The 20,461-nt window shown below is 34.9% G+C and overlaps 1 protein-coding gene across 1 annotated transcript in view; it reads left to right on the forward strand.

Moving 5' to 3' along the window:
- DPH6 (diphthamine biosynthesis 6) overlaps positions 1-20,461 on the forward strand; it is a 222,252-nt gene that overhangs the window by 164,627 nt on the left and 37,164 nt on the right. Inside the window, exon 14 of the mRNA XM_015813576.1 lies at positions 7,044-7,446. Within this exon, the coding sequence (XP_015669062.1) occupies positions 7,044-7,446 (403 nt within the window). The remainder of the gene's footprint in view (positions 1-7,043; positions 7,447-20,461) is intronic.

The following is a 20,461-nucleotide window of genomic DNA, read 5'->3' on the forward strand; positions in this document are numbered from 1 at the left end:
GGATGGGATGGGATGGAATGGAATAGAATGGAATAGAATAGAATAGAATAGAATAGAATAGAATAGAATAGAATAGAATAGAATAGAATAGAATAGAATAGAATAATAACAGAATTGGAAGATACTTGAAAGTCTTCTAGTTGAACCCCCTACTCAGGCAGGAAACCCTATACCATTTCAGACAAATGGTTGTCCAATCATTTTGGAAGGCACTCAGTGACATTCACAAGAGGTGGATGTTGGTGGGGGCAATTGTGAGAGAGCTGCTCCACTTCTTCTGCTATAGATATGTGGAGCCCAGGTTGTGTGTGGAGTGTATGGCGGTGGGAGCAATCAATCTTCAAATAATGTCCTAGAACTTTTCATTTTTTCTTTCTCCCTTCTCACAAAGTTCTTTAGAACATTAACAAGCCTCTTTTCAGATCTAATACAGGAAAGTTGTCACTTTTTTGTTTGTTATTTGTATATCCATTTTAATTATTAAGATATCAGCTGGTTTATTTATATATCCAGTGTAGCATCTTTTTCCATATAATTCTTATGGCCTATCATTTTTAAATCCACTTTTAGTCTTGGTCTTAGCAAGTAAAACTTGTTTTTCTTCCATAACATCCTTTAAACACATTCTTCCATTTACAACAGTTCATTTAAGTGGCTGTTCAAAATTACAAGGGCACTGAAAAAAGTGACTTACGACATTTTTCACACTTACAACCATTGCAGCATTCCCCATGATCACATGGTCAAAATTCAGATGCTTGGCAACTGACTCATATTTATGACATTTGCAGTGTCCTAGGATCACATAGTCATCTTTTCTGACTTTCTGGCAAGCAAAGTCAACGGGGAAGCCATTTATTTTACATTCATGTTACAAATTTAACAGCTGCAGTGATTCACTTAACGGTGGCAAAAAAGGTTGTAAAATGGGGCAAAATTCACTTAACAACCATCTTACTTAACAACCAAAATTTCGGGCTCAATTGTGGTCATGAATCGAGGATTACCTGTATCTATAATGGCAGATATTCTTAAAATTAGTTTGCGGGTCCATTGTTTGAAAAATATCATCCAATGTTAAAATATTTTGCTCCATTGGTAAATTAAATTAAATGTTCTTTTTTAATTGTAATCTTTTTAGTTCTTTCTGGTTCCCTCTAGTGTCCAACCTTCAAAATTCCATCCTATAATGTATTTTTAAGAGAATTCAAAACAAAACCATTTGCCCACAGTAAGGGTTCCTATAATTAATTCCCATAGCTTATTTCAAATCCATCTGGACTCGTAGCCAATTTGTAATTTTCCGAATTAAAGTTCTAATCACTGTTTTGATGTTTATTGAAAAAAAGTTAAGTCCTTAAACTTAAAATATTTAAAATGTATTTCACTAAGGATGGAAAGAAACTCACCTGATGTTGTAAAACATGTCCGTTCAAAAGTTTCTAATAGATGAAAAGCAGTTTTAACAAGAAATTTTTGAAAGTGATGTGACCAAAATTCAGATGCTTGGCAACTGGTTCATACTTGTGACCTTTGCTGTGTCCCAAGGTCACGTGATCCCTTTTTGCAACCTTTTGACAAGCAAAATCAATGGGGAAGCCAGATTCACTTAACAACTGTGTTACTAATTTATCAACTGCAGTGATTCACTTAACAACTGTGGCACGAAAGATTGTAAAATGGGGCAAAACACATTTAACAAATATCTCACTTAACAACAGAAATTTTGGGCTCAATTGTGGTCGTAATTCGAGGATAACCTGTACTTTTAGCAGAGCCATCCTTAGTTCACCATTTCTTCCCTGGAAATTTTTATCTTTTTAGTTTTAGTGTGTAGTGAAAAAACTTGCATCAATTCTTTAGTGGTTCTAGGTTAGGCCAGTCTACTTTTTGTAATATCTCCTCTGGGCAATCTAATATAATGATTTGATATTAGGTCAAATAATGTTAATGTCTATATTATTAGATTTATAGCACATTAATTATGAATTGCAAGTGTACAATGAACTGGGAATTAACTATTAAGTTGACAGAAATGAAATACAGCAGGAATAGATGCTGATAAGTACTTTAATAGTAATTGCCATCCATGAAATAATTACACACACCCCAAATTACTCACTGGATTAATACATTGTTATTATTTTTTTAATGTCCCTGTTAAACATCAAAGAAGATGTTGAAAATCTTGATGACATGTAATTCAGCTGTTTTCTATTGAAATTATGTCTGACATTTCTTTAAGAAATTTTGCATTTTTTAAAATGCATTTGTGACAGCATCAAATCCAATAATTTATAGCAAAAGAACAGCACATAGTTTGCTTATTAGCTATGAATAATTGTTGATAATTAGCATGGTCACTTTTGTAACTTTTTATATATTGGGACAATGATACAACTAAGCCAATCTTTTTGGAAATGCAAGGAATTATTTATAGGGATGAAAAGAAGCGCTAATTTGGATGCCACTAAACATTTATTTTTAGGAATTCTGATAACATGAAGTCTTTGCTAGAAGCTTTCCTGTTTTCAACTGAACTACGAATATTTGGATTTCTAGGGCCATTCTGAGGGCCATTCAGGAAGGATATTATCTATTAGCAGGTATACAGATTATCACCTAGATGTGTCTTGATCAAGTCATGGAATGTTTGTCCCAAGAATTGGTAATTGGCATGTAAATATTAGTAGAATTAAATCTAGCTGGGAACTGAGTGCCTGGGTATCAAAACATGCAACCATCTTTACATAACAAAGCCTGTTGAAACATGGCCCAATTCTATAAAGCATAACTTTGCTTTTTCTCCTTCAGTAGCCTCTTTTATGGTGAATGGAAGGTTTCACATGAAGAATTATTGTTGTAGCTATGGACATTTTTATAAGCTAGACATACCTTTAAATACTTTTGTGAGACATACTCTGTATCAAACCAAGATTTAGTTCACTTATTGGGATGTTAAAAAAAGGAATGTGATCAGAATGTAAGTACTCGAGCAAATTACTGAAATATAGAGATTGTTTCATGGATATCACTGGCTGTGTTTAAAGACTCTTTCCGGAAATAACCATCAGACATAAAAAAAAATGATTTGAGACCATGGACAGCTTATTAGATCATACAGGTCTGAGTTACATATCAGTAGAAAAAGGACCCTTAACTTGTGAAAGCAAAGAACCTCATTAAGGGCAGGTATCTTCTAAAATGAAATCATAAAGTGGCTTGAGTAGTCTACAACAGGGCTTTTCAACCTTTTCACAGATTGTACCACTTTTAGGACATAATAATATTTGAGTACCACCACTGCTTAGCAAGGCATCAAAAACTTGATGACTAAAAAAGGGGGGGGGGATTTTGGGCTTTACTGGTTAGATTCATTTGTTGTTCACAAAAGCTTCTCTCTTGTTCTCATTCACTCACACGTTGCTCGCAAAAGCTTCTCTCTTGCTCTTTCACTCACACGTTGCTTGCAAAAGCTTCTTTCTCACTCTTTCACTCACACATTTCTCACACAAGCTTCTCTCTCGCTCTTTCACTCACCCTTCACTCGCAAAGGCTACTTGCTCGTTCTCTCCTCTCTGCTTTGCTAACAAAAGCCTCTTCTATTCTCTCTCTTTCTCCATGTGTTTTTTTTCTCTCCCGTCAATACCTGCTCCTTTTATAGTTTCTCCTCTCCCCACCCTCCTCGTCCTCCTTTTCTCTTCCTGGTGCACCGGAAACTCCAACCAACAGGCAGCCGCGCACATAGATCCTGGGGCTTCTGCCAAGCCCTGCAGCTCCAGCCTGGTCTCCTCCAGGCCTGCGCAGCACTGCTTTAGCTCATTCCCTCCTCTGCTACACTTGGCTAGGGGGTCGTGTACCACCTGCCAGTGCTAAAGTACCACCAGTGGTATACATACCACTGATTGAAAAACCCTGGTCTACAAGTATTGGTTTGGATAGTTTAAAGCAATATTCTACAATGTTTCAAGACAAAATATGCATTGTAGGGGTAGAGAATAATGGTCATGTCATGGTTCCAATAGATGAGACCAGTAAAAGCAGAACTCCAAGGCTAGAGGTTTCCTTAAAGAACATATTTATTGGCTACAAAGTATCGGCATAGTCAAAAGTGAAACCAAGTCTGTAATTCCCTCCCAAGCATTACAATGTTACAAAGTTGAACTTCCCACCCCAACACTATGTTATTATCCGCGTTCCCCAATATAATACTTTGACGGACTTTCTAACAGAAGGCTCAGCCCACCAAAAGTCAGGCAGCAATGACCTTGGTTCCCAGGGGACAATTTATTGTTTAGTCTAACCTTAAAACCACTCATTCCCCCCTCCCAGTACTGTGGCAACCGAAAACAAAGCAAAAATGGCTTCAGCCAGGATCGTTGCAGTGTTGACAGGTCATTTGGAAAAGAGAGCACATATGACAGGAGTTGAGACATTTGTATATAATGAATCCAGAAAATCAGGCGACATCTGACAGGGAACCGGCAGGGAACAAGGAATGCATGTGATAATTTTTATCCATGAGCTTATCTGTTGTTTTAGGTTGGGTCTCTGAGATAGAGAAGCTAAAATAAATAAGTAGAAGTCTGCACAGAGATGTCCACCATAACAGAATCTGAGCCATTTAGTGATAACTGCTGGAAAGCAAGTGATAGACTAAAGAGGTATTCCATCTGGCATCGACAGGATGACAGAGATGCATGCCACTGGGGAAGAAGATGTGTTGCTCTTGATAAATCATAGTTAGGAACAGCTATATTATCTTCATGATAGCTGTTTAAAACAAGTCCCTTTGAATTTATCAGAAGACAGATTTGGGTCTTCTGGACAATAATTGTAAAGCCATTGGGAAGCTAAATCCTGCCTTAACTTTGAAGAACAAAAACTTGACCATTCTTGGGTAGCAAGACAAAAGAGTTTTGTATTTAAGAGTAGGACAGCAGAAGAGAATTAATTCATCCTGGCAGGGATTCTGTTTTTGCCTTCCTAGGTCAGCCTCTCTGGGATAGGAGCCAGGCTCTTATCTGTATCTTTTCTTCCAGTTCTTCTCTTAGCAGTGAGCCCAACATAAGTAGGCACTAATAAAGGCTTATTTGTCAGGTTTGGAAATTTGGAAATTTAGCTAGGAGAAATTTAAAGAGAAGCCAGGTAGTTTCCCATCTTCATGAACATAGATGGGACTATGCAGGTATTAAATGTAAGTATAATGTCTCTGGAGTTTAGAAGACACTTTACCACTATAAATCCACTGGACAAATTGGGATACATAGCAGTTAGGGCAAAGAAATTGCTGTTTTTTTTGTTTTTGTTTTTTTAGAAAAGCTACATTTGTAGATATGTGTTGCATTATTTTGAATAATAAGAATAATTTAAGTTGCAAAATGTATCATAACACAATTTATCTTAGTGGGATGAATTCAGTTAATTTTCTTACCTACTGGAATGCCTCTTGGGGAATATTCTAAAAGATATAGAAAAGAGTTCAATTTTCCATTGATGGCATTTAGACTCAAATATGCCAGGAAAACTGTGTCATCAATAAAATGTTGATGTGCCATGAATTCAGCCCTGAAATGTAGACTGTTACGTGCACTGTAATTTTTTTAGCTACTTCTCTGTTGATTCAGCAAAAACATTTCTTGCAGAGAGACAAAGAGAGAGAGGCAGGCATATCCCATGCATTTATATTTTCTGCTTCTACCTTTACCTCATAAACTGAAACCTCTTATAAATAACCAGAGGTTCAAGGTGGTTGTTTAAGAAAAGTAAATCTTTTACACTTACTGACATGCAGTCTGAGTCTGGAACCAGTCATCAATTCTTAATTGTGTCAGGGTACTACTTCCTCTTCTCCTCATGTTTTTGCTTTGGATTTAGAAAGATATTCAAGGTGAAACAAAACCAACCACAATTTATAAGAAATTAGTCAGCAGATTAAAAGCTTAACTAAACAAAAATAACATTATTTTTTAAAAGACAAAAGTAGAGGGGATAAGAAGGTTCAGGGAGATATCTCACCAGCTACGACAAAAAAAAAAAATCAACCTGAGAGCTGTTTAGGAGTACTACTCTGGGAGCAGTTGAAGGGAGTTCTAGACCAGCTGGGAAATGAAAAAAAAGAAGCATAATGTAAAGGGCAGCAAATCACTCTGGAAGGAAAAGAACTAAAATACGCTACAGTATCAAGAGCCAGTGAAAGCAAAGTGATTTTAGAACAGGAAAAGTCCCACCACAACTGGCTGAATCAACACCCTGGGAAAACAAACAAAGGAATTTCTGCTGTGGTGATTTGGGAAACAGGAATTAGTTTTCATATCCCTGTGAAGAGGCCATGTTAAGTCACCAGCATTTTGCATAAATTTTATTCTGCAACCCCAGATTTACAACCTTGGATCAATAATAGGTGCCCCAGATGCCTTTTTTCTAGAAACTCTATACTTTCAAGGAACTCCATGGACTCAGAAACAAGCAGCCTTAGTTAGGATGAAAATTGGCTCCTACAAAGATTAATAATATGATTCTGTATGTATGTCTGCTGCAGGAATTAAGTTTTTTTTAAGTTTCTGGAATTCTTTATTTGCTTTTTTGTTGTAATGAATGGCATGAGGCCATTTTTCATATTGGCCAGTTAGTTGTATCCAACCTGGGTTTATAAAATGGTCCTCTCTGATTTGCTATTCATTTGCTTTTCTAGCCATCATAAGATTTCTGTTTGTGAACTCGCTATCAATGTAACAGAAAGATAAATCATTATTTAATATGGACCACATTAAATTAGTGTTTAAAAATAATTCTAAATTATTTTCTTCTTATGAAATACATTTTGTTGCTTCCTCCTTTTTCATCTTATTTTTTCACATAAAACAAAATTTTATGTGACATGTGTTATTTGATCTATACAATGAAGTGCATAGCTTACCAGTCCTTGTGCATTAAATCTTTATAATTTTTCCCTCTATGTATGTGTACATATATGTATACTGTATATACACCTTTAAACAATAATATTTTCTAATGTTTGGTGTGGTCTGCTTTATTTCCAGACAAAAGATGAAGACATAAATAATGATATGCCTGCAACACATGGAGAACTAGTTGTAGTTGTGGTACCTTTTCTTCCAAGAGCTGCTTCCATTGAATGGCATGTCATTGCAGTAGTAGACCAACAACAGAGGCAGAAACTTACACAGATAAGGTCACTGGAGAGCTGCCAAATTAGATGTGAAGCTATGCAGTCCTATCCAACATGTGCTACTGCTGTTACCATATCTTTAACTGTGACTTCATCATCAGCTTCTACAATCAATTTAGATCTAGTCCTGCATGGTATGGTGGAAATGTTTAAACAAGTTGTAGAGAAGATGTCAACATATGGTGACATAACTCCATTAAGTTTTAGAACATTCTTCCGAACAAATATTGTCAAAAGGGAAGCACTAAAAACAGGTAAGTCTGTCATATGTATTTTTAAATACCCTGGAAAAATGTCAAATAATGAAGTGATTTTTGTTCTTGTTTTGGGGTATATGGTCTACCTAGGATTTTCCAATAATCCCAGTCATTTCTCAAAGAACATTAAACAATAAAGAATTTAAACTCAATTGTTGAATTAGACTTTCTTAGTTCCAGAAGTGTATTTCAGTGCCAGGGTCAAAACATCCCATTTAAACTGAACTTTAAAAGCCAAAAGTTTTTTTTTTCAAATTCTTCAGATAGCACATTTAACAACAGGGTTTTTTTTAGATGTTATTAATACATAATGTGTCAAAGATTGAGACTGCAGCCCTATCCAGTCTGGCCCTTACTGATCATTTTGTAAGTTGAAATCCAAATAATGGGAAGGCACCCAGACTGATGTAGACAGAATTCTTTAAAATTGTCTTTCTTTCAGAATATAATACATATCCATTACTATAGACAGTATGGAGACCTCCTTTTTGTACAGAATGAAGCTTTGGAACTAAATTACGGTAATCTATGACTGCGGGTTTGGGAAATGCAGAATATAATATAGCAAAAACCTACTAATTTATTCTTGAATATATACTATAAACCAGTATCACTATGGGAAACCCCTTGTACCCAGGTTCTGTGCAGAAAAAGAATTGCGGTTTTCAATGTCTTGTCTTTCAAATCTCTATAGAGTGTTATGACTCTGTGGGTATCAGGCACTGATATTTCCCAAATGTGCAAACATGAAAAAGAGATAGATGTAAAGCTCAACTATCCATATTAATTAACTGACATAAATGTTACCCCTCAAAGATTGTACCGTCCCTATTTTTATATCTAACCTGCAGCATTATTCAGGGGAAATTCAAGTTGACGTTGCTTAATAGATTTAAAATATAAAAACAGGATGGAATAAACTTGTGACATGAAATGAACACAGCTAGTGCGTGAAAGAAAGAATTAAGATATAACCTGACAGGCCGTTATTTGTTGCACAATAGTTTGTTTTAAAAATGAGTAGAATGTGCTTTTAGACTGAATTGTTTGTTCTCTTCTTCAGAGACTTTGAAGGGGTTTACAAGAATTCTTATAATTTGATTTGTGTTTACAATAATTTTGGTCCACTAATTTTACATATCCCAATCTTAGAAGCAGAAAATTTGGAGAACTATCTATATCCAGTATTATCACTTAAAGCACACATAATTCTGCATCAGCCACCAGAATAATTTTTATTACAAGGGAATAGAAACTTGTTAAATAAACAAAGACACAAATAATACAGTGGGCCTTCTGCCACTTTTGTTTGGTTGACCAATCTGTGATTGTTCCAGAGAGTGATTAGTTTGTCAGAGTGATGCATGCTTTGATAATCTTTTAATATTGTAGAGTGCTGTACTTAGGGCCGGCCTAGAAGAAAACTAGCAATTTCAGTGGATGCAAATGCAGTTGCCACAGTTCAAATTGGCCCTGAGAGTTGGATTTATTGGCTATTTATGTTTTTCAAGTCAAACAAGTGAAGGAATTCCTTTCCAAACCCTAACTTATACATGCCTTAACTTTTTATAAAAAGAATTTGTGTGGTTTGTTGGAAGGGAACACGAGAGAAGGTTTTTGTAGAAATTCTGCCTTCACTTATGTGCCTGCGGTGTTGGTGCCAAATTAAAACTTGTTTAGGCATGTAATATTTTTTACCAGATTTATACATAATCTGTTCTACTGTTGTTAATTTTTTATAAGTGCACTTTACAATTCTATTGTGTTAATCTTTTGTGATTAGCACAGAAGGTGAATTAAAAGAATCAAAAATGTGTTTTTGGTCAAATGTTATAATTAGCCAAAGTCATTCATAGTAAAACAGAAAACTCCATATCAATTATCCAATATGTGATTGGTAGTCTCAGAACATCTTAAGAACATAACTAGTACAGATGTTTGATGTTGCTCAGAAATAATTCCTGGTTGATAATAATTTAACAATGATAGCAAAATCTTACAAATCTTCATGAGCCACAAAAATCCCAACTTTAGCTGGTTGATAAACAAGAACAAGAATTTGAGTACCTCACCATATTTGATCAGAATTATAGCACCTGATTTGATCCCACAGGTAGGGAAAGAAACATGAGGCAAGTGAGACAAATATTATAAACAAAGCATTTTTTCTTAAATAGAGAGGTAGCATTTCAAATCATGTTTACAGCATATTTAGTTTATTCATTGAAACCCTTCCTTACGGAAAAATATCTGATGTTCATTTATTAAAATGTCTATATTAAAATAAATATATCTTTGTCCTTTGAACCAGATTCACCCTTGCAGGAGTTAATTGAATTCCATAGTCCAATCTTTTCACTGCGTGTTGGAGCTAAAAGACAATTTGCTAAGTAGACATGGAAGTTATTGAGGATGGAAGAAAAAAGAAATTATGTTGCAAATCTCAAATTAGTTGCTAATTAAAACCATGTATTTTTCCTTTTTTTGTCAAAAAGAATTTCATAGTTTATTGAACCAAAAATTAATAAATCAGAACAGCCCATTGCAGCTCACAAATACAAAATCTAAAAATATGGATTCTCCCTGTGTTGCAACAGATTACATTTTAGCTAATGTTACTGATGTCAGAAAAGGTAAAGATTTGTGCTCAAACAGGAGAAAGATAGCTTTCTGTCAGCCAAAGATGAAATATAAAGTTGCATTAAAGCAAGTGTGATCCTAATGGTGCACTTGTGTGTAACAATTCCACCTACCAAATGAGGGCATTATAGGCTTTGTGTTGAAAGCACATGTTATGGTAAATTCTTGAGGATTAGATTAAGCTTGTGTGTGTGTGTGTGTGTGTGTGTGTGTGTGTGTGTTTGTGTGTGTGTATACACACACACACACACACACATCCTACGATACTTTAATGCCTTTAGAAGGCTTTAGCCTATTTATTTCCATATTCTCATTTACAAGTTCATTAATATAAATCAAATGGTTTCCCTATGCCAACCAGACAAATTGGGTTATTTCTCAGCATGTGTACCTCCTCGATATTAAGACTTTAGCAAGCCTTGTTCATACTCATTATACAAAAATATAGAAAGATATAAATTACTAATCCTATTCTTTGTAGAGAAATCAGCAGACTAGAAGGCTTAATCTCTGATGTAATTTGTATCTCTGAACTGCTGTGAAATCTTCTACGGGGCAAACTGTCTTACAAGGAACATCACAAACAATTTCATAAGGTAATATAACAAATGAAAACTGAAGCAAGAAAACTTTAATCCTATCCCTAGAGAGAATGTCATGTAATAAAAACATGACTAGATTCACAGCTGAGCGTGGCTGCAGAAGCATTCCACGTTTAAAAGGCAGCAACTCAAAAAAGATTCTGCATTTGCTATCTCAACTGAATGAATAGATAGAAACTATTTCAGTGCAGTGTGGATGATTATGTTTAGTCATGTCAACTAACAAGACTGTGATCCAATTTACATTTCACTCCAGTTCTTAACTGTTCTTAAAAACAATGTCTGAACTAAGTAGACCAGCTATCCTCTGAGGGACCTTTCAACTCTAGGATTCTGATCGTTTGAAATAAATTTTCCAATAATTTTTAGTCCCAGTTTGTTTGAAACATTATTCTGGAACATTGCACAATGGGTGGACAATTTTTAAAAACACCACCTTCATTGATATATGTTCTAAGAAGTCTGTTTATTTATAATTTCCAAATTGAAATAATACTGTCACACATTTTTTAAAATCCCAAAGGGTCCAAACACTTTTTATTGATATAAAGTGGGATATAACTCTCTTTAGCCTACATGAGTAAGTAGTAAGCAAGGATTTTAATTGTTGATAAAAATTCTAACTCAAGACCTTCTGAATGCTGATTATCAGTCTTGACGTTTATCAGTGTCCTTATTTTATCCCTTCCACACCAAAGTACGGCATGAGATTTTATTTTCACTGTAACATTATTTGCATAAGGATTTCCATCAAAACTCGTTTCATAGAGTGCCTTGCCACAGTTTCTGTCAGTAGAAGACACTGAGATATTGAAAGTGTCTCAGGGATTGAGGCCAAAATATATGTAAATAATGTGTTGATAATTTTGGACAAATTATTATGACAGGCTTTCTTCAAAGATATCTCTTAGTAGCTCATATACCATTTATAATTTTGAGGGTTAGAAGGGAACTTTCAGAATTAAAGAATTCTGATTACAAGACGTGTACGTCTTGGAGAATAGCTTGACTCCCTCTTCTTTGTGACAGCCCCTGAGATATTGGAACACTGCTATCATGTCCCCCTTCGTCTTTCTCTTTGTTAAACTAGACATACCCAATTCCAGCAGCCTTTCCTTATATGCTTTGGCCTCCAGTCCCCTAATCATCGTTGTTGCTCTTCTCTGTACTCTTTATAGAGTCTCAACATCTTTTTTACATCGTGGTGATCAAAACTGGATGCAGTATTCCAAGTGTGGCCTTACCAAGGCATTGTAAAGTGGTATTAATACTTCACGTTGCTATTGTTGCATTCACGAATATAATATATATAATATAATATACACTTAATATATTTCAGTGTAGTTTGCATATAATGGAATCATGGTCTTCCAGTGTTTCTTAAGTGTGTCCTTTTTAAATAAAGTATGCTTGTGTTACAATCACTAGAATTGGAAAATTAACTGTTCTCTGCCAATGAAGAGAAGGACGAGGGGGGACATGATAACAGTGTTCCAGTATCTCAGGGGCTGCCACAAAGAAGAGGGAGTCAAGCTATTTTCCAAAGCGCCTGAAGGCAGGACAAGAAGCAACGGATGGAAACTAATCAAGGAGAGAAGCAACCTAGAACTAAGGAGAAACTTCCTGACAGTTAGAACAATTAACCAGTGGAACAACTTGCCTCCAGAAGCGGTGAATGCTCCAACACTGGAAGTTTTTAAGAAGAAACTGGACAGCCATTTGTCCGAAATGGTATAGGGTTTCCTCCCTGAGCAGGGGGTTGGACTTGATGACCTCCAAGGTCCCTTCCAACTTTATTATTATTATTATTATTATTATTATTATTATTAGGCATTTTTTAAAAAAAATAAGCAACATACTCCAGAGCACTAAATATGCTTTTTCATGAGACAACTGGACTTTCTTGTTTTTCTTTGAAGACGTTTCGCTTCTCATCCAAGAAGCTTCTTCAGCTCTGCCTGGATGGTGGGGAATGAAAGGATTTATACTCTTTGCAGACAGCTGGTCATTTGCATTCTTTTAGAGAGTCGTTGATGCCACCTGGAGGTTTATCTGTTTATCCAGGTAGCATCAACGACTCTCTAAAAGAATGCAAATGACCAACGGTCTACAAGGAGTATAAATTCTTCCATTCTCCACCATCCAGTCAGAGCTGAAGAGGCTTCTTGGGTGAGAAACGAAACGTCTTCAAAGAAAAACAAGGAAGTCCAGTTGCCTCGTGAAAAAGCATCTTTGGTACAACTATGACTTGGATGACTGAGAATCTCCATAGACATACTCTAGAGCAAGTAATTGCAAGAATAATGGATTTTTCAAAAGTGATTGGACTAAAAGTTCTTGAATATATATGCATACTATACATCTGAACTGTTAGTAATATAATAGCTATTAGCCTTTAGATTTAATCATAAAGTTATCTTAAGTTTATCTTATCTCTATTCTTGCTTTATTAATTTATTAATTTGCTAATTTTTAAATTGACTAAATCCCCAAATAATACTTTTAATAATGAGGGCTAGTTTTGTACTTATATTTAATTTTTAAAAATCATGAAATAATTTAATTTACTAACCATGATCCAAAGAAGAACTCTTTCATTTTGCCTTATTCTTTTTTCATGAAAACCTTATCTCAAATTAAGTTTTGAAAACTGATTTTCTTAAAGCTATGCAAAAGACCCGCTCTGCCTGTAAAACACTCTAAATGTATGATCTTTGTGGAATACACAATATTAATGCATCTGATTGCAAGTGTAATACTGAATTATTAATATCATTGGGAGGGGTTTTTCATAATTGTTGATGGAATGTGAATTTCCCTAATTACAGTCTGCTGGGAATTTGTTTTGACATGATGCCAATTATTCTATGACTAACTCCCAAAGCAAACATTTAGAAAATATATTTTTCTCTTCCAGAATCATGGACAAACAACTATTATTATTATCGTTATAGAACAGTATTAACAACGCTATTGTTAGCGTAGAAAGTATGAATGACTTTACCAAATGCTGAAGAGATATATTGTATAAGATTTCCTATCTTAGATGTGTGTAGGCAGCTGAGCGTCCATGTTCAGTGCATCAGTATCTCAAGCAACCAAATTTAAAACAGTCAAAAACAGAATTCAAGCCAATTCAAGAGTCAAGTATTAATATTTCATTGCTATCTGCTTGCCTGATATGGAAGCAATGTCCAAATGAGCCAGCTTGCAGTATTATTTTAGAAATCACCATTGCAATTTCCCAGTACCTTTCCTTTTATCATTCTCCCAATTATTCACTTTCATTCTCTCCATTAGTATAATTTCACACACAGGCAACACAGGCAACAACTGTTTTCACTCGGTTTCAAGCAACTTCTACATCTCCTTTCTTAATATACTCTGCATTCATTGTATTGGGAGATACTTTTAAAATGGGATGACTTGAGGGTTTTCTGCCTCCCTGGGTCTGTTGACGTAATATTTTTGATTCTTGAAGAGGTAGCATTCCCAGACAGAGGCAATAGACAATGTGGAGGTCCTCATGGACTCACAGGTCTGCTGAGGTGGCAGCCATGGCTAGAGGAATCTTTTCACAGGTAAGGGTTGTGTGCCAATTACACCCATTTCTGAATTGGGAGCTTTCTTTTTTAAAAAAATATATTTTATTGATTTTTTTAGAATGACAATCTTTAATGCTTAGTAAATAGTGTGTTGTCTGGGTTCATATATTTAAAAAACAATAATAATCTCTATAATTCCATAATCAATATATTAATTAATAGTTTGTTTCTTTGAACTTCCCTTCTACCAATAATATTCTCTTTTATCAGCATTAGACAGATATAATTCTTAATATTTTCAATGCATACAAAGTTGAATATAGACATTTTTTTGTATTTGTACAGGTAACAATGACATCCATATATAACATCTTTTCTGATTGATTTATATTTCAATTGTATTTGTAAAAGTCATCTTATTAAATCACTATGCATCCTGTTTTCAGAATTCTTATTTATACTTAATTTCCCCTCAATATTCAGACCATTCTTATCAGACATAATTTTCTCAAAATTAATTACCTTTAAATATCCAAACTTTTCAATTACTTATACCATCCCAATATTTCCATATTTCGTATATTATAAAGATACTATAGTACTTATATATCTTATAACATCCACATATAACATGCTTTCTGATCGGCTTATGTTTCGATTATATTTGTAAAAGTCATGTTGTTAAGTCACTGTATGTCCTGTTTTCAAAATTCTTATTTAAGCTTAGTTTTCCCTCAGTATTCAAATCATTCTTCTCAGTCATACTTCTCTCAAAGTTAATTATCTTTAAATGTCCTAATTTTTCCTTCACATACATCATCCCAATATTTTTACATTTCATATGTTATAAAACATATGTCTCTTATCCCTCTTACTATAGCTCCTTTATATCCAAAATTATCTATTCTTTTAACCATATTCAAACAAGTGTTTAATCATGTAGTACTCCATCTGGTAATTCGAATCAGGTCTCTTGAAACTAACTCTAGTTGCCTTCTTTTGTCGAATAGCTTTCCAAGTTAGTATATTCCGCTTGTCAGAAGATTCTTGTATTTTGGTAAATATTGTTGGGAGTGAGAAAGACAGGTTGTAAATGATGTATGCTTTTTGTCTTCTAGACTCTAATTATTCTCCCGATACCTCTGTAATCCATTTTATTAAATCTTTTTTTTTATCCTCAAGTTTGTTTTGAAGTCATGAGAGATAAGATATCTTTTCCATTTTCATTGTTGTGGCAAAAGTTTGTAGATTTTTTTCTGTTTGTATTAAGTTGTAGTTCTCTTCATTTGTGGCTTCTCTGTTTAAGTCGCTTCCTTCTAGTTTGTATTTTGTTATCTGGTTTGTTTGTTCATTCTTTATCGTTGTTTTCTGAGAGTTTTTTATTTGTGATTTTAAATTGAACATGTGCTCATTTATGTCATCAAAGTGGTTTTTAATCTCATCATGGTTTGAAAACATTGTCATTTGAATTGTTGTAGCATTGCATACATTTCCTCTTGGAAAGTATTTGTCTCATCTTGGAGTATTGCTTCTGCAGATCTCTGATGTTCCAGGCTAGGTCCTTCAGAAGGGAATATTAGGTGTGTTTTCCTGTCACTTTTAGATAGGTATGCAATATCCATTTTGTCCCCTCCCTCCAGGTAGTCTTTCACCAGTACCATAGTCTCTGTGTTTAGCCTTATCAAGCCAGCCAATCTTAAAATCCAAACAACCAAATCTCATATAGTTCTTATCTTTATATATGGTTTTTGTAATCCAATGCATTTCCAATTATCAAGGCATCAGTGAAAGCAGTGTTTTATAACAATTCTTCTGTTCAGGGTTCTTTCAATTATCAACCAGTCAGAATTGCAGCAAAATGTTTCGCCACCTTAAAGCCTTCCAGTAAATTCCCCTCTAGAAGATTAGCCAAGAGTCAAAGTTTTTCTTTCTCTGCAAACAATTCTTGAGCTTAGACAACAGTTAAAGGTTGTTGTTGTTGTTTTTGTAGACACTTCTTAAAGCTTATAGGTGGCCTGGTAAGTTTTCTTTCTTTGTTCCCAGCAGTTTTCTTTTTAGCTGAGGGTTATTAAAGTTCAAGGAAACAGATTATTCTTTATTTCTGGGCATCTTGCCAATTTCTGAGTCAGTGTTATACTATTGTTCTATGCTTTAGTTCTCACTAGGTGTCAGTAGTTATTTATTTCCCAACTTTTTCAAACAAAGAATTATTTTTCTTTCTTTTTTTTTAAATTTCATCAGGACTCTTTAGGATATAAAATCTTAACAGTTTTCTTAATTTTTAGATTTATCCATACTATAGTAATATTAATTTCATTTCAGTATATTTCTTTCCCCCTTGGAAGTTAATTTGCCGCTTCCGTCTATGGAGGGGTGGGGATGGGATTCCCTCCCTTCACTTTTGGAGGATTTCTTGCTTTGGGGATCTTTTCCAAGGAATCAGTTACAAAATAGAAGAGAGAAGATTGATACTCTCACCCAGTTTCAAGCACGCTGTTCACCGTTGTTCTGATTTGTGCTTTTGGGCTTCAGCTGCTGGCAGCTTCGGCTAGACGCTGGTGTGCAGTTAGCCTTTCTCCTGTTGGATTAGAGGGCTTCCCCCAGATTGAATGGATCGACCGCCGTCATTCCGTGATCATTGGAGTGTCTCCTTTCTTCGTTGCCTCTCCGGGGCGACATCAGACACATTTAGGGTCCCCTGGCAGGGCGAAACCAGCTGTGGGGTGTGGAGCCCCTCAGTCCCTCGGCCGCATCGCTGCGAGGCAGAACCGGAATTCTGAATTGGGAGCTTTCTTCACAGTTGTTCATATCTTAGTTATTTCCCAGCTGGACTATAAAAATGTGATTTATATGAGGCCTCCTGTGAAGACCATCAGAAAGTTACAACTAGCAAGTTACGGAATGCTGGGCACATCTCTGTTTGCATATATTATCCTGCTGCTGCATGAACTTCACTGGTTCCATTTGCATTTCTGGGTACAATTCAAGATACTAATTGCCACCTTTTAAACCCTATAAGGAAAGGTTCAAGTCACGTTTGTGACCTTGCCCAGCACACAAAATTAAAAGATCCAAATCCAAACAATTACAATTATTAAAAACAAATCATTTAGAAATGCAATTAAACCACTTAAAACTATAACATACACATATTGCAGAGTGCATTCTGAGCTTAGAAACAATATAACCATTTAACAGGCCCCACACTTCCATGGGTTCCCCAGGCCAATGGCAAAACCAGGATTTCAAGGCCTTCTGGAATGCCAATCAGGTTGAGTGAATTTCACTTTGAAGGAATAATGTTTCATAGGGTGGGTACCATGGCAAAAAAAGGCTCTCCTTTTGGGTTTCATCAAATAAAACTCCTTGCCTGAAAATATCCCCCTCCTGCTGGACAGTTAGTTGTAAATAGGGAGAAAGTCCCTCAGATAACCTCACCTCCCTTGCCATTTAGGGATGGATGGATGGATGGATGGATGGACGGACGGACGGACGGACGGACAAGATTGATAACAAAATTGTCTCTTATTCTGTGGGTTACACCAAAGAGCTCTCTTTTTCTGTTATCTAATATTTTATAATTATTAAAACTAATCATCAAATCATTCTAATCATCAACAGTTTTTTCTGTTATCTAATATTGTCTAATAATCAAAAATTCATTTTTTCAATTTCATGCAAAAAGTCTATAAGGGTTTTCTGGTCAGCCATAAATGTAGATATCTGTCTTTTCTCTAATCAAAAAAGTCAATTTAGCCATCTCTGCAAATTCCATCATCTTCACCAACCATTCTTCTATTGGGTAGTGCTGACCTTTCCACTGTTGAGCATATAATAATTTTATTATACTTATATATAAAAACAAAGTTCCATGACTTTTCTTTCCAGCTGTTTATCCATTAGTCCCAAAAGAAAAGTCTCTGGTTTCAATTGGACATTACAGTAGTCTTCTAAATTAGTGCATGTATTTGCACATAACAATTGGCTTTTTTTAAATATCCACCAAACATGATAAAATGTCCCTTCTTGTTCACATTTCCAGCATGAATTTGAAGGATATTTATACTTCTTAGAGAGTTTCTCTGATGTCATTCATATTCTATAGTTTGTTCACCTTTTGATACTTTGATACTAAGTACTTGTTTAGTACAATCTTTAGATTTTATTCCTTTTTTATTTTTTTCTTATCTTCATAATCAAACTTTTCTTCTCTGTGTCAATTTTATTTTCAATTTTTTTTTATTCCTGCATTTTGATGTTAGTCACCACTTCTGCCTAGATAATACTGTGTAAAATTTGACGCAGTGAGACATTCTACTTTGGACTGCACAAGGGCTTCCTTTATTCAAAAGATCATGCTATCTAATGATTCAACCATCACAATTTTATAATATATAATCATTGAAGTAGAGGAACTGCTCCTGGAGACCAGTCTGCCGTTAGATGTAAATACAATTTAAAAGCTTTTCTCAGATCATGCAGGTTAAATATTAACATCATCTGGTTCATGAGCGAGTGATGTAAGGTATCTACAGGAAATCAATCTATTATAAAGCGATTCTTCACTTGCGTCCTTTCATACACATCTCTGTAATGTGTGCATATGTGCCTGCCAATCTAATATTGGAATTATGTCACATAGGGCTTTACATTCATCCATGGTAATGACAGGGAAAGAGAAGGATCATGAAATCAATGCATAGAATGATCACTATAGAAATGATCTTGTTAGACCGGTCTTTTTGAAACAGATTTGGTGGCCTTTAATTTAAATAAATAACGTAATTTTATTCGTGATAATAAAAGAAATCGAACAGAAGAGGTAAGCCATGTTTAAAAAGCAATTTTAAGAAGTAAATTAGTTTAATAAGAGTGTCTTTAAGAAACATATCCCAGTTGAGTTGAACAGTTCTACCTATCTAAGGACTATATGTTTTGTTTATTAGATATTAATTGCATCTACTTCATTAATTTTTCATAAGGCCTGTAGGGCAATTCGATTGTTGTTGCTTAACTCAATTTTAAAAGTACAATTTTAGTTAAATCTCCATGTGAATCTCGTGATTATAAACCAGAATTTTGAACAACTTTAAAGTTGCTTGCTTGCTTGCTTTGTAGATAATATATAGAAAAATCAAATAATGGTAGGTCTCTATAACAAATGAACTCTTCACACTTTCATTTAAAAAAACAAAAAAAAGTTTTGGATACTTCTCTTAATGCCCCTTTGATATCTAAATGTGCATAATTGGCCTCATAATTGTGAGATGTGTAAAATTTCTCCCAGCAAGTTTTGCAATGGTTCTGAAACCTTTTAACTTTTCTTTTGTAAGATTTTACCTGTTTCATTACCTTTGCGCTTAAACTAAGCTTCCCTTCCACTGCTTAATAGCCTGTAGAAATGGGATATGAGAATGCAGTGAAATGTAGAACGCAAAAGGAAATGTGGGTGATGAAATGAAACAATCTGTATCAAATGGCAACCAATTGTTCATTTTAAAATTACATGTTAGTATTAACAGTGCTCTACTGCTATGTTTTAATTGCTCAAATTAGCTGAAGACAGAATTAAGAAAATTCCACAGAGCAAATTTGCCATGCAGCTTCACAAATGTCATCTTCCCTTTACTGTACATTGGTAATATATTGTATAACGAAGCTCACAAGGGCAATTGCTTTTCTAAATTAATCATTTTCCAAAACCATTTTCTTGCCAAGCATTTCAGTCACTCAGCTTCACAGAAATCTTGGAGCTACTCTTAGCAGAAGTGGTTCCATCCGGCTGCAACAAAGGATACATGAGAGAATCCGGATTGGCAGGAGTTTGCATTAAGCATGGGAAATAAATACTGACAGAAAGCACAAATTATGTTCAGCATGTGAGAAAGAAAATAAAATGAAAGAAGAGTAATAGTTTGGAATGAGCCTAATGTATAATGTCCAGTCCTGTGCACCATTATGTGTGAATAGTTGGAAAAAGAAGAATATTCACATAAATTCAAGGGGTTATTATGTCCTCATATCTACAAAAGAGTATGGAAAAAGAAAGATAGGGACTGGAAAGGTAAAAGTGCTTAGAGAGAGGAGATGCATCCAGAATTTTGATATGAAATAAATGGTACAGGTTTTGCTAACAGATCTCTTTTTTTCTGTATTACTTCAACTACCCATGTTTCCCCAAAAATAAGACCCAGTCTTATTATTATTTTTTGCCTTAGTCATTAG

Source organism: Protobothrops mucrosquamatus, unplaced genomic scaffold, assembly GCF_001527695.2.
Source record: "Protobothrops mucrosquamatus isolate PMUCROS unplaced genomic scaffold, P.Mucros_1.0 scaffold170, whole genome shotgun sequence".
NCBI classification, from domain to species: Eukaryota; Metazoa; Chordata; class Lepidosauria; order Squamata; family Viperidae; genus Protobothrops; species Protobothrops mucrosquamatus.